The sequence below is a fragment of the Microcaecilia unicolor genome, chromosome 1, assembly GCF_901765095.1.
Source record: "Microcaecilia unicolor chromosome 1, aMicUni1.1, whole genome shotgun sequence".
Classification (NCBI taxonomy): Eukaryota; Metazoa; Chordata; class Amphibia; order Gymnophiona; family Siphonopidae; genus Microcaecilia; species Microcaecilia unicolor.
The window spans coordinates 375,945,205-375,956,702 of NC_044031.1; the positions used below are offsets into that span (position 1 = coordinate 375,945,205).

Sequence of the window (11,498 nt, forward strand, 5' to 3'; positions counted from 1 at the left end):
CTTAATGATTTAGAGATGATCTGCAAAGAGGAGTGGACCAAAATTCCTCCTGACATGTGTGCAAACCTCATCATCAACTACAGAAGACGTCTGACCGCTGTGCTTGCCAACAAGGGTTTTGCCACCAAGTATTAGGTCTTGTTTGCCAGAGGGATTAAATACTTATTTCCCTCTGCAGAATGCAAATAAATTCATATACTTTCCACAATGTGATTTTCCGGATTTAATTTGTGATGTGCTATCTCTCACTGTTACCAATAACCTACCCTTCAATTATGGGCTGCTCATGTCTTTGTCAGTGGGCAAACTTACAAAATCAGCAAGGGATCAAATACTTATTTCCACCACTGTACATATTTTGTCAGTAGTGCTTTAACTCAGCCGGTTGTTGGTATCTTGGAGGACTAGATTCTGTCTTGATATGGTCCTCATTGATTTCTCATTTGTGTAGGAAATCTATGAGTGTTGTTTGTGTTGCAGCTAGGTTTGATCTTATTTTTATTATTTTTTCCTCAAAATATTGTGTGTGTTTTTGTTTGATGTTTTCAGAGCTTGTGTGTTCAGTACATTTTTCATTGGTGCATATATGTTTTTTTGTGTGTTTATCTCTTCTGGGTGCACATAGTATTCTGCTTTGGCTCTTTTTATGAAGTGTTTTTTTTACTTGCTTATGACTTTCCTCCATGTGGTTTTGTTCATATCTGGTTTGTTTTTGGACCGTTTTGTTTCCAGTTTCCTGCAGTTTTTTTCATCTCTAATAGTTCCTTGTTGAACCAGGGGCACGGTTGTCATTTCCTCTTTGTTTTAATTTTGAGTGGACCAGTTTCGTTAGTGTGTTTCCATTTAGTTTGTCCCAGATTCTCATGAAGTGAATATTAGTGGGTATTATGTTTAGTCATTCATCACTGTTGACCAGAAGCTATGGATGTCCACTTTCCTTTGATTAGGGCAGCGTGTGGTGTCCTTGGTTCTGTGCTTTTGCCGTTCTCATTCCATTGAACTGTGAGGTGAGTTTGTTATTGTCTGACCATGGCACCTCTGTCTAGTTATGATTCCCTGTTGTATGGTTGTTATTGGATAAGAACCTGTAAACTAGTATGTCTAATTGATGACCTTTTACATGAGATGAGGTGGCTAGTGCCTTTTTGAAGTTCAATTAATTCAGGAAGTTTGTTAGAAGCATGGTGTTGGCGTCATGTTGCTTGTCTAGATGTAGATTGATATCACCTAGTAGAAAGACATTCGAGAAATTTGTGCAGATGTTTGATATGAAGTCATCTTGGGTGTTGGACCATCTTCCAGGTGGGCGATAGAAAAGTATACCGCACACTTGATCAATTAATGTTGAGTCCCTTGATTTTGCATGCTATGATTTCAGTCGCAGGGGATATAGTTCATCTATGGTTTCTACTGTAAAAAAGGATTTATCTATTAAGGCGATCCCGCCTCCTTTCTTTTTAGTTCTGTTGTTTTGTGTTATTTTATATCCTGGTGGGCATAATTCAAGCAGTACTGGGTCATCTTGCATTTGCAGCCACCTCATTGCTCGGTCTCAATCCAGTCTCTAATTATGGTTGACTTGTTCACCACTGATCTCGCATTTATGTAACCTGTAGGAATGGGTACATGTGTATCAGTGTTGATGTTGGTGTTCTTAACAATCTGTAAATGTCTGTGCATTCTATCTTTTTTGATGGTGTGGCCATTAAGATTGTTGTGCTTATCTTTTTGGTATTGGTTAGGATGTTGATCTCTGCTTTGTTTTGGTTTTTATAATTTGGTCTTTCCAGTTGATGGGGCGGGGGGGCCTCATCTTGGCGTGATAAGTACGAGGATTTTGTTCCATTTGTTGATTGAGGCGGCTTGTAACCCCATTATCCACAGTATTATCATGCAGTGAAAAAAACATGATCTAATATTGGCCATAATGGGATATGTTGTGGGATTTGTGATAGAGTGGTGGTAATTAGGGGTTAATTGCCGGAGCCACCAGTAGCCTACCCAAGTTGTTTAGTAAGCTTGACTTTATTCCATAGTTTCTCCCTAATGCACAAAGGTGCAAATTGTGTATTATAAAGACTGAGATAGAACAGGCATCAAAAAACTTATGACAGGAATATGATCTATCATATTTAGGGGCTCCTTAGTCAATCAGAGCTGGACACAGAGAACATGAAAAAAAGAGAGTTTGCCTCCCTGTTATTAGGTAGGGTTTCTCTTTCAAGCTTGTCTTAAAGTCTTCTGCACCAGTTCTCTCCATCAGGGTGGAACACCTATTAGTCTCCATTTTAATATGCTGTGCGCTGATGTCTAACACAAGGATTTGCTTCTGTGCAAAAAAGTTTTTTCTGCATCAGCCACTCTGTTCCCTGTCCAACTTCTGGTCATCTCCTTTGAGAACTGAAACTCCCCTCTCCTACACAGTTGATGTTCCTGCATTGGGATTAACTCCTCCAAATCCATCTTAATACTTTGGTCGAAACTAGTCACCGATGTATCCAAATTTAGATCCTGGTCTGGACTTCTTGAAAATATGATAAAAACCTCATGCATCTGTTTCCTACCTGTATATCCTTTTGATCTCATTACCTTTCTTTGGCTCTTCACAAATGTATTATTTATTTTGATTAATGAAATGCCTGCTGATGCAATTAATTCTCAAGGTGATTTGCAATATACTCTCCCTTCCAATAATTTATACTCCACCCCCTCAGTTCCTTATTCTTAACAGAACATATAATTCAACTCTATATACCTCATACCAACCCCAAGAATGCAAATAAATCACCCCAGCCCAACTTAAAAACTCAAATCCACTACAAGAAAAAACAAAAATCCTTATAATTATGTATGATCCTCATAGCTCTAAAGGAGGGCTCTCAAAGAGGCATATACCTTTAATACCGCTTCAGGACAACCCACTACAGACAGTGGGGGCCTCAGTAAATAGCCATCCCACCCAAAGAGACATCAGATAGGGTGGGTGAGACCAAGCTGGAAATGCCACAGTGTAGGCAGTTCTGGCCAAGGAAAAGGGGTTTTAGTATGGGTACTGCAAACCCAGGGTGAGTGGGACTGCTCCAGGCCCCCTCTCCTACCTCATTTAACAAAAGGAGGCAAATTGTTAAAAGTTTCATCATTAGGACCCTAAGGGGCCCTTTTACTAAAGCTTAGTGTGTGATAAATGCTAAGAAGCTCATAGATATAAAATGGGCTATTTAGCATGTGCTAATTCCATTAGTGCGCATGGAGCTTTGGTAAAAGGGCCTCTTAGTAGATAGCAGGGCAGACAGAGTGGTCTAGGCCCCTGGGCAATGAGGACCATTGCCCCCCCCCCCCCCCCCCGTCCTGCTGCTGCTGCCACCACCGCTGCCCCCCCCCAGTCCTGCTGCCTCCCCCTCCCCCACTACTGACCTTTTCCTTTGGTCCTGCAGCTAAATCAGTTGTTTGTTGCTGATACTGGAACTTCCCTCTGCTGCGGCCCACGCTTGTGGAAGAAAGAAGTGACATCAGAAGGGGGCGGGCTGCAGCAGAGGGAAGATCCAGTGTCAGCAGCAGATGGCCGATTTAGCTGCTGGTGCCCCCGCCTATGAGGGGGGGGGGGAGTTCGAGTACAGGAGGGGGACAAGAGGGGGCATTCAGTCCTGGTGGAGAGAGAAGAACGTTGCACATTGGGCACATAGGAGGGAAGCACTGCCCCCCCATAGCCCTGGGCCCACAACAGAAGTGACATCGGGTGGGGGTGGGGGGGGGGGCTCAAGTTGGAAACATCATCGTGAAAGTGGCTGTAGCCTGGGAACAGATTTTATTTATGTGGTTACTGCAAGACTACAGCAAGCAGGACTGCTGTACTCCCCCTCCCTTCATGCTCCTCAGTTTAGCAAAAGGAGGCAAATTACCATTCCAAATAGTTCTACTATGGTGACCTTTAGGTGTGATCTTGATGCTAAATAAATTGACGGCACAAATTAGGGCAATGTGTAAGTTTTGGGGCTGAGGCAAGATCAAAACTTATGACCACCTTCACACACTGTATTTGTATGTAACTTCCTCTTGTAGTCAAAATTTCTATATATTTTTAAAGGATGCAGTAACTCATATATTGAATTAGGTTACAAGGGTATTACGAGTTCATCACGTTCAACCCCTTCTTTTCAGCTGCCTGTATGGCAGATACTTTAAAGCTGATCTAAAGGAAGACATAATGAAATGCTTGTCCCAGTGAAATGTTGTACTCAGTGGAGGAGTTGACCTTATGACCTCCAAAATATCGTCTTCCTGGATCAGTACCAAAAATCTAAGCACATCGTTATAGTCACCGATTGTTTGCTCTCCAACCTCCTCGTAAATATATCAGGAGATGCCACAAGCATCGCCTTCTGAGGCAGTCTCTTACACAGTTAGTATGTTTGATTTTTTTTTATTTCCAACAGTTTTTATTAAGAATCCAGCATGTTAAACATTACCAACAAGTATCACATAGCATAAATTGAATAGCAAAACATACTTCCTAAGACTGAACTATGAAAAGCCATCAGCAGGAAAAAGGGATTTTAACATTTTCTCCCTTTCCCACCCAGCCTCCCTTCCCCCCCTCCCCTAACCCCCCCCCCCCCCCCCCCCGGGAGGAATAGTCACCCCTTATCTGCAAACCAAATAATAATAGAAGCCAGACAAATCTGGCCTGTAGCCTAAGAGTCACATAAATCGACAGTGATTCTATTTCCCCCCCAAACCCCTCCCCTACCTGAAAAGATGCTGCAGGAATGGTAATTAACCAGCAGATCTCAAAGAAAAAAAAACCTCCCCCTAATAGTAAGTTTGATTTTAAAAAGCTCTGTATTCCTCTGAAAATTATGAAGCTATATGAGCCCAATAGTCACCTCTATATAACCTGGTTAAGTAGTGCTGGCCATGCCAAACCCAGATTTTCAGTGGTACATACCCAAATAGTGCTGGTGAATATCTGGGCAGAACGCTTCAGTGCTCTCTAGGCAGTGTCAGGGTGATCTGGGGGTAGAGTCCGGGTGGAGCCAGGAGTTACCAAATTAGGACTAGATTCTATAAATGGCGCTGAAAAAAATTGCGCCTAGCAGTATTCTATAAACCCCGCCTAAAGTTAGGTGCGGTTTATAGAATACAATACACATAGTGCCTTTCCCCACAACTAAAATTTAGGCATGACCATTTATACCAACTAAAACCTGGTGTAAATGCCCATGCCTAATTTGGGCGCAGATCGGGCGTATTCTGTAAACAGTGCATGTCATTTTTAGGAACACCCATGACCCACCCATGCTCCTCCCATGACCCTGCCCCCTTTTGTAATCTGTGCTTTAGAATTTACAGACTATGCTTAGAAAGTTGCAGGCATAAATTCTAATTTGTGATAATTCCTGCCAATAATTGCTTGTTAGTGGCAATTATCGAAGCAATTAAGTTAACATTCACAAAATTGACTATGTGCCCTGATTTGCACGCACAACATAGAATCCGGGGATTAGCAGCAGTATTCATTCTACTAACAGGTTAACTACCCAGATAAATTTAGGACAGTAAAAAGTCTAGGGTCGATATTCAAAGTGACTTACTTCTGGCCATTTAAATCCCCTTTGTGGGCCTATCCATTGACATTCAGTGGCACCCACATTATTCAGCACTAGTGTCTGGCCATGGTCCAGTGCTGACTACTATCCAGATGTAAAAACACCGCAGGATGAACATTGCCCCCTATCTTGCTAGTCTCAAGAGGATGACCCCTCATTCTTTTTCTTGATTGAAAACATAATTATTTCGTCTTCAAAATCCTTATGCAACATATGAATGTGTTTGTGCTACATATATGACTGAACAAGCAAGTAGCATCACAGGACAAAGTGTGCATTCAAGTGCCTCATTCAAGTGCCTCAACCTCACGCTGACATAGACTTTTTCTATCTCTCTCCTCTCCACCCCCCCCCCCCCCCGCCCTCCTTGTCCCTCTTGCCAGATTGAGATGTTCCTTATTGGCTGCTCACTTGAAGTGAAGATCAAAGTGTTCAGGTTGTGCATGTTTGGCAAGGAAGATTTCCTGGTATGTTATCCAGAGGAGGTTCCCCGAGAATGGCAAGAAGTGATCCTTCTTACAGAGGATGATGCTCACTACTTCATACCAGTTATTAGAAGATAAGGCCAACCGCAGTAAAGATCGTTTCTATCCAAGCACACAAATGAGAAAGGACCTCCAGTGGATAACTCAGCTTTTTCTATGGCGCAAAGGAGCATCCTGAATGAATGGGCCCTATTTATCTACAGTTTTTCACTTTTAGGAAAACCTCCTCTCCCTACACAGGGTCCCAAAAGAATGATGGAGTAAAGTCGGAATGATATAAAAAAGGCGTGGACTGCACTGTAATTTTTATTTTTGGAGGTATTGGTGAAGAACCATGGAAAAACAGGCAGTTTTTGGCTGATGAATGAAAGACAAATTTGCTTGTTGTGTTAGCAGTTGGAGGGGGAGCAGCTCACCTCATGGGTAGGTGTTTGTAGAGCAGTTTGGAAAGTCCACATGGTAAGACTGGTGCATATGTTCTGTGTAGAGAAGATGTAAATGTATGTGACACATCTTGCGTTCTTACATGTAGGGAAAAAAATCAAATTGACCAGATGTATTAAATTCAGTCTATTCCAGCTGTTTCTATGCGGAAGATATGTGCCAGCCCTAAAGATCCGAAAAGGGCCCACAGGTCCTGTTTTCAAATGGATTTATCCTATGGCAAGGCTGAAAAATGGAGCTCGCTGTCTAGGAAAAGGTATACTCCATGTTCAGTTGCATAGTTGGGTATTTCAGTTCTAGGGAATCCTTGAGTTCATAAAGCATAAAAATAATAGACTGAGATGAACTCAGTGGCAACCGATGTCCATTGCCATGCAGTACTCGAGCCTGTCTTCTAGCTGGTGCTGGGGATGCTGCAGAGGGAACATTCACAGCCCTTAGGGAGGAGGGGGGTCGCAGCCACTGTTCAGCAGTGATATCTAGTGGCTGGACTTAGAGCCCATGTCAGCCAGGCAACGGAAAGATCAGTTGTCGGTGACCCCTAGCTGAGAACTGTCATTCTAGTGGCTGGGCTGAGAAGGGACAGGGGATAGAAGGTAGTGGTGAATGAAGGCTGATGGTGACGATGCACGTAAGAGGCCAGTTCCCATTCGTCTGGTAGCCCATCAGCGTGAAAGGAATCTGGAAAGCCAAAATCGAACAGATTGGCCCCATGCTCCAGTGGCAGCATAGTGAGCTATTGTGCTGGAGATCTGGGTTTAATTTACAGAAGTAGGCTGGTGGGGAACTGGGGATGAAGGCTCTATGGATGAAGTATGCACAGTTCTAGAGGGAGGAGTCGCAGCCAGTGCTCAACAGTGAAGCCTAGTGACTGGTTTTAAGTGTGCGCTGTCACTGATTGGGTTAGGTGGCAGAGAAGGAAAAGGATGAATAATTAAGGAAGATCCCAATTAGTCATGAGTGAAGGCCCATACAGTCACAGCTGAAATTGGAGCAAATTCTAGCTATGGTTGTACACATCTGAGCAAAAAAACAGGGTAACCACAATACATTGATGAAATTGTCAAGAGATTGTGTAATGCCACAGTATCTAGTTTATTTCATGAAGGCTTCAAATTCAAGTTGAAAGCCTTAACAAGTTGATTTATAATATAAAGCATTCCGTCTTTTCCTTTAAAATGTAAGTTATGTATTTTCCTTAAAATAAATTGCTTTGTGTTTATATGAGATTTGTGATTTCTAACAAACTAAATATGGAAAGTTGTTTTGTGCTTCATTTAACCTTTTTGCTTATTTTTGTTTTTGCAAGCATGTAGTAGTGTACTGGGAGACTTCTCAGAGCGTTGCCCTTTTGTTGAAGCAAGTCAGAGTTGGATATGTTTAGCACTATGCAGAAACCGCAGTGCAAAAGTCTGTGGTCGCCAGCAGTGACTGAAAAATGAAACCTAGCAAGTGGAAAATATGTTTCAGAGATATCTTGTAACATTAAATCAAGAAGTCATTTCCCCAGGACCCAAAGAAGAGTCACAACAATAGCAGGAATACAGAACCTGGGGTATCCCTTCACCATGACTCTGAGAGAAGTGGTGGCATGGGAATCAGTTTGCCCCTTGCCATCTACAGAAGAGGGCTTTTTTCCCATCTGGAGAAGGTGGTCTTTTTCACTGGGAGGGATTGGGAGGAAGGAGACTAGCAGTGCTGAAGAAAGGGAGTTGGAAAGAAGAAGGGCGCAGGGTTTAGATTTACTCCTTACCTTTCCAACTCCAGGCTCATGGTGAATTATATTTCAGGTACAGTGGGTATTTCCCTGTGTTGATGGGAGTTAAGCACTAAGGGGAACTGTACAACTGGGTTCTTCCATTTAGATGCCCCCGAGGATGTGCGGGAGAAGCCTCTTCTATGATGGTCCAGATTCCGTTATAGAAGACTAGTGTCTCCTAGAATCGGCGCATCTAACATTTAGGTGCCTGCAGTTACACCAGCCATAGACCCGTTGTAAGTGTGGGTGCTTAAAATGCAAAGGGATGCCATAATTTACTGTATTCTATAAGTTAAAGAATATGTGTTTGAAGTCTATATGGGAAGGTTTATTTCCATTTCAGGGAGTTAAAATATGGAATAGCCTCCCTGTGAGAATTCGCTTGACTACTACACCTTTCAGTTCATTTCAAAAAGTTTTAAAAACGTAAGTTTTTTTTTTCTTTTTAGATTCCTGATTTACAGAAATCATTTTTAATGATGTGTTGACAATTTTTAATTGTGTCGATTATCAAATAGTTGTATATTCTATCCGAATGGGATATTTCTTTAATCTTAATCCACTTTGCATCTTGAGATTAAAAGTGAAATAGAAATCTCACAATAGAATAGTTATGTGCCTAACTGGGAGTCAGCCCATGTTCTATCCATGTATATGCTCCCCTTTCCCATATGTCCTATGTAAACTGACTGGGTATTTGCTTAGGCATCCTACTGGCATTTACACAGGTAAGTGTACACGTATGTGCTGCTAGTATTCTAGATATTTATGTACATAAGGGGGTGCACAAATGCAGACACCTAGATTATAGAATACAGCAGTGGTGTAGCTACGTGGGGCCACCGGGGTCCAGGCCCCTAGTTTTGCTGATGGGGGTCCCCAACCCCCGCCAACTGAAGCCTTGTTCAGCAACGGTCTCCAGCGCCGTCGCATAGCTTGCCCTGCTCTCTCTTCTTCCTCACGTCCTGCACGCTTCTTTAAGTGAAACTGCTCAGTTTCACTTAAAGAAGCGTGCAGGATGTGAGAAAGAGAGGGCAGGGAACATGGTAGCGCCGGAAACCGGCACTGGAGAAGGCTTCAGTTGGCGGGGGTTGGGGACCCCCACTAGCAAAGGTATTTGCTGCTGTGGGGTGCGGCAGGGCAGCAGGGGGAGTGGTGAGGCGGTGGGGGGGCAGACTAAAATGTGCCTCCCCACCTCGGACTCTGGCCCCCTCCCACCACGAGGTCTGGCTATGCCCCTGGAATACAGACCTACCAAGTTTCCCACTTTTCAGCAAGTCATCTCCCGCACTCCCACTGGGGAGCTGGGATCTCCCGCTGAAAACCTCCCTTTCCAGCAATAGCAGGAAATGCCTTCATAAAACGTCATCTGCTGCTGCTAGTCCCCTTCTGGTGCTCTTAGCTGCGAACCAGCTTGTGCCAGGGGCAGAGCTATGGGCAGGCCCTAAATCTCCCACTCAGAAAGTCAGCCCCCTTGCAGTTCTGAGAATAGGACCCATCAATGTGGCTTGTGTTCTTTAGTGTGTGTGTGAAATTGTTAATGCAGCTGCATAAGTGAGGGGCTTAGAATGTAAGTCCTCAGGGGCAAGGAGGGTCCCAGTTTGTACCTCAGGCAGTGGAAGATGAAGTGACTTGCCTGAGGTCACATGGAGCATCAGTGGGAGAAGCAAGATTTGAACCCTGGTTTCCCTAATATGTCTCAGGCTGCTCTAAACACTCGGTCACTTCTCCCCTACAATCCTCCTCTTCTCCTTAGAAACCCTGAGGACAAGGCAAGAAGTGAAATGTAGAAGAGAAGGGAGAAAAGAAGTCTGTGTAGGAATGCACCTCTGCCAGCACCAAACACATCCCCTTCTGCCTCAAGCAGGCTGGTAGTACAATTGCTTCTGAAATTTCATGTCCTAAATGAATCTAGGAACTTTCCAGAGCATGAGATTATATTTAAAAGGTTAAAAATTGCGCTATCCAGGAAAAAGACAAAGAGACTGATTAATGTTCAGTATGGCTATCCTGTTGCTGTTGGGCAATTGTTCCAAGGATTCCAGTAAATGAACACTAACAGTATTTACTGTTCAGCTAGATTTCCTGTTCTACGCAGGAGGCAGCCTCCTAGGGGTGTCTGCTGGAAGGGCACGGCCTCCTCTACCCTATGGCACTCTCTGACATTTTCTCTACAGCTCTGCTTAGCTGGCGAGGCAGTGTCCATTCAGAACTGCCTTCTTAAAGACACAGAGGATGGTAGACAGGCAGCATTCAGAGCATTGTAGAATACTCACTGCTGACCTGCCCCTGCCCATTTCAAGTGGAAGGGTCTGATACAGCCTACTTGTGGAAAAGTGCAGCTGGGCAGTTCCCCTTCCACCTTGCCACTTTTTGTTTTGGAGAATGACACTAGAAAATGTTCAGTGAATGAGCACACCCGAAACCTAATGTTTTTAAAAAGGTAGCTGAAGTGAAACTTTGACTGTCAGGTTTCAGGAACATGTATCTGTGGGAAGATTTTTGAAGCTTTTCTTGTTAACTTGTAACAAGATCAGCATATTGTGCCTTCTGGGGCAGGGCCGTGCCAAGGGTCTGTGGCGCCCCCCTGCAGAAGATCAGTTGGCGCCCCCAGCGCTCCCCCCGCAGACGAACAGTTGGCGCGCGCGCACCCCCTCCCCCCACCATGAAAATGATCGCTGCCCTCCCATCCACGCTCCTCTCTGCCCTGCCCTCCTGCTCCCATGTCCCAACTGCCCGCCCTCTTCTCCCCCCCCCCCAAGATCCCTTTTAAATTTACCTCCATCCGGCAGCGAAGGTGCAGCATCAGTGAAGGAGGCAGCGCTCCCGACGTCTCTCCTAGTCTTCCCTTCGCTCAATGTCCCGCCTTCTTCTGACGTCATTTCCTTGACGTCAGAAGAAGGCGGAACACTGAACAAAGGGAAGACTAGTAGAGACGTCGGGAGCGCCGCCTCCTTCACTGATGCTGCGCTTTCGCTGCCGGACGGAGGTAAATTTAAAAGGGATCTTGTTGGGGGGGGAGAAGAGGGCGGGCAGTTGGGACATGGGAGCGGGAAGGCGAGGTAAGCATGGTGCGGCGGGGCGCCCCCCAGAGGACGGCGCCCTCCTGCCGTGCTTACCTCGCTTACCGTGTTGGCACGGCCCTGTTCTGGTGTTGGGGAGGAGGAAGACGAGCATTCTGGAGTCTCTGCATCTATCCTGACC

The 11,498-nt window shown here is 44.6% G+C and overlaps 1 protein-coding gene across 1 annotated transcript in view; it reads left to right on the forward strand.

Annotated features, from left to right (window-relative positions):
• The window catches only part of OTULINL (OTU deubiquitinase with linear linkage specificity like), a 148,136-nt gene extending 140,568 nt beyond the window's left edge, over positions 1-7,568 (forward strand). Inside the window, exon 8 of the mRNA XM_030209974.1 lies at positions 5,990-7,568. Within this exon, the coding sequence (XP_030065834.1) occupies positions 5,990-6,169 (180 nt within the window). The 3' untranslated portion in view covers positions 6,170-7,568. The remainder of the gene's footprint in view (positions 1-5,989) is intronic.
• The last annotated feature ends 3,930 nt before the right edge of the window (positions 7,569-11,498 follow it).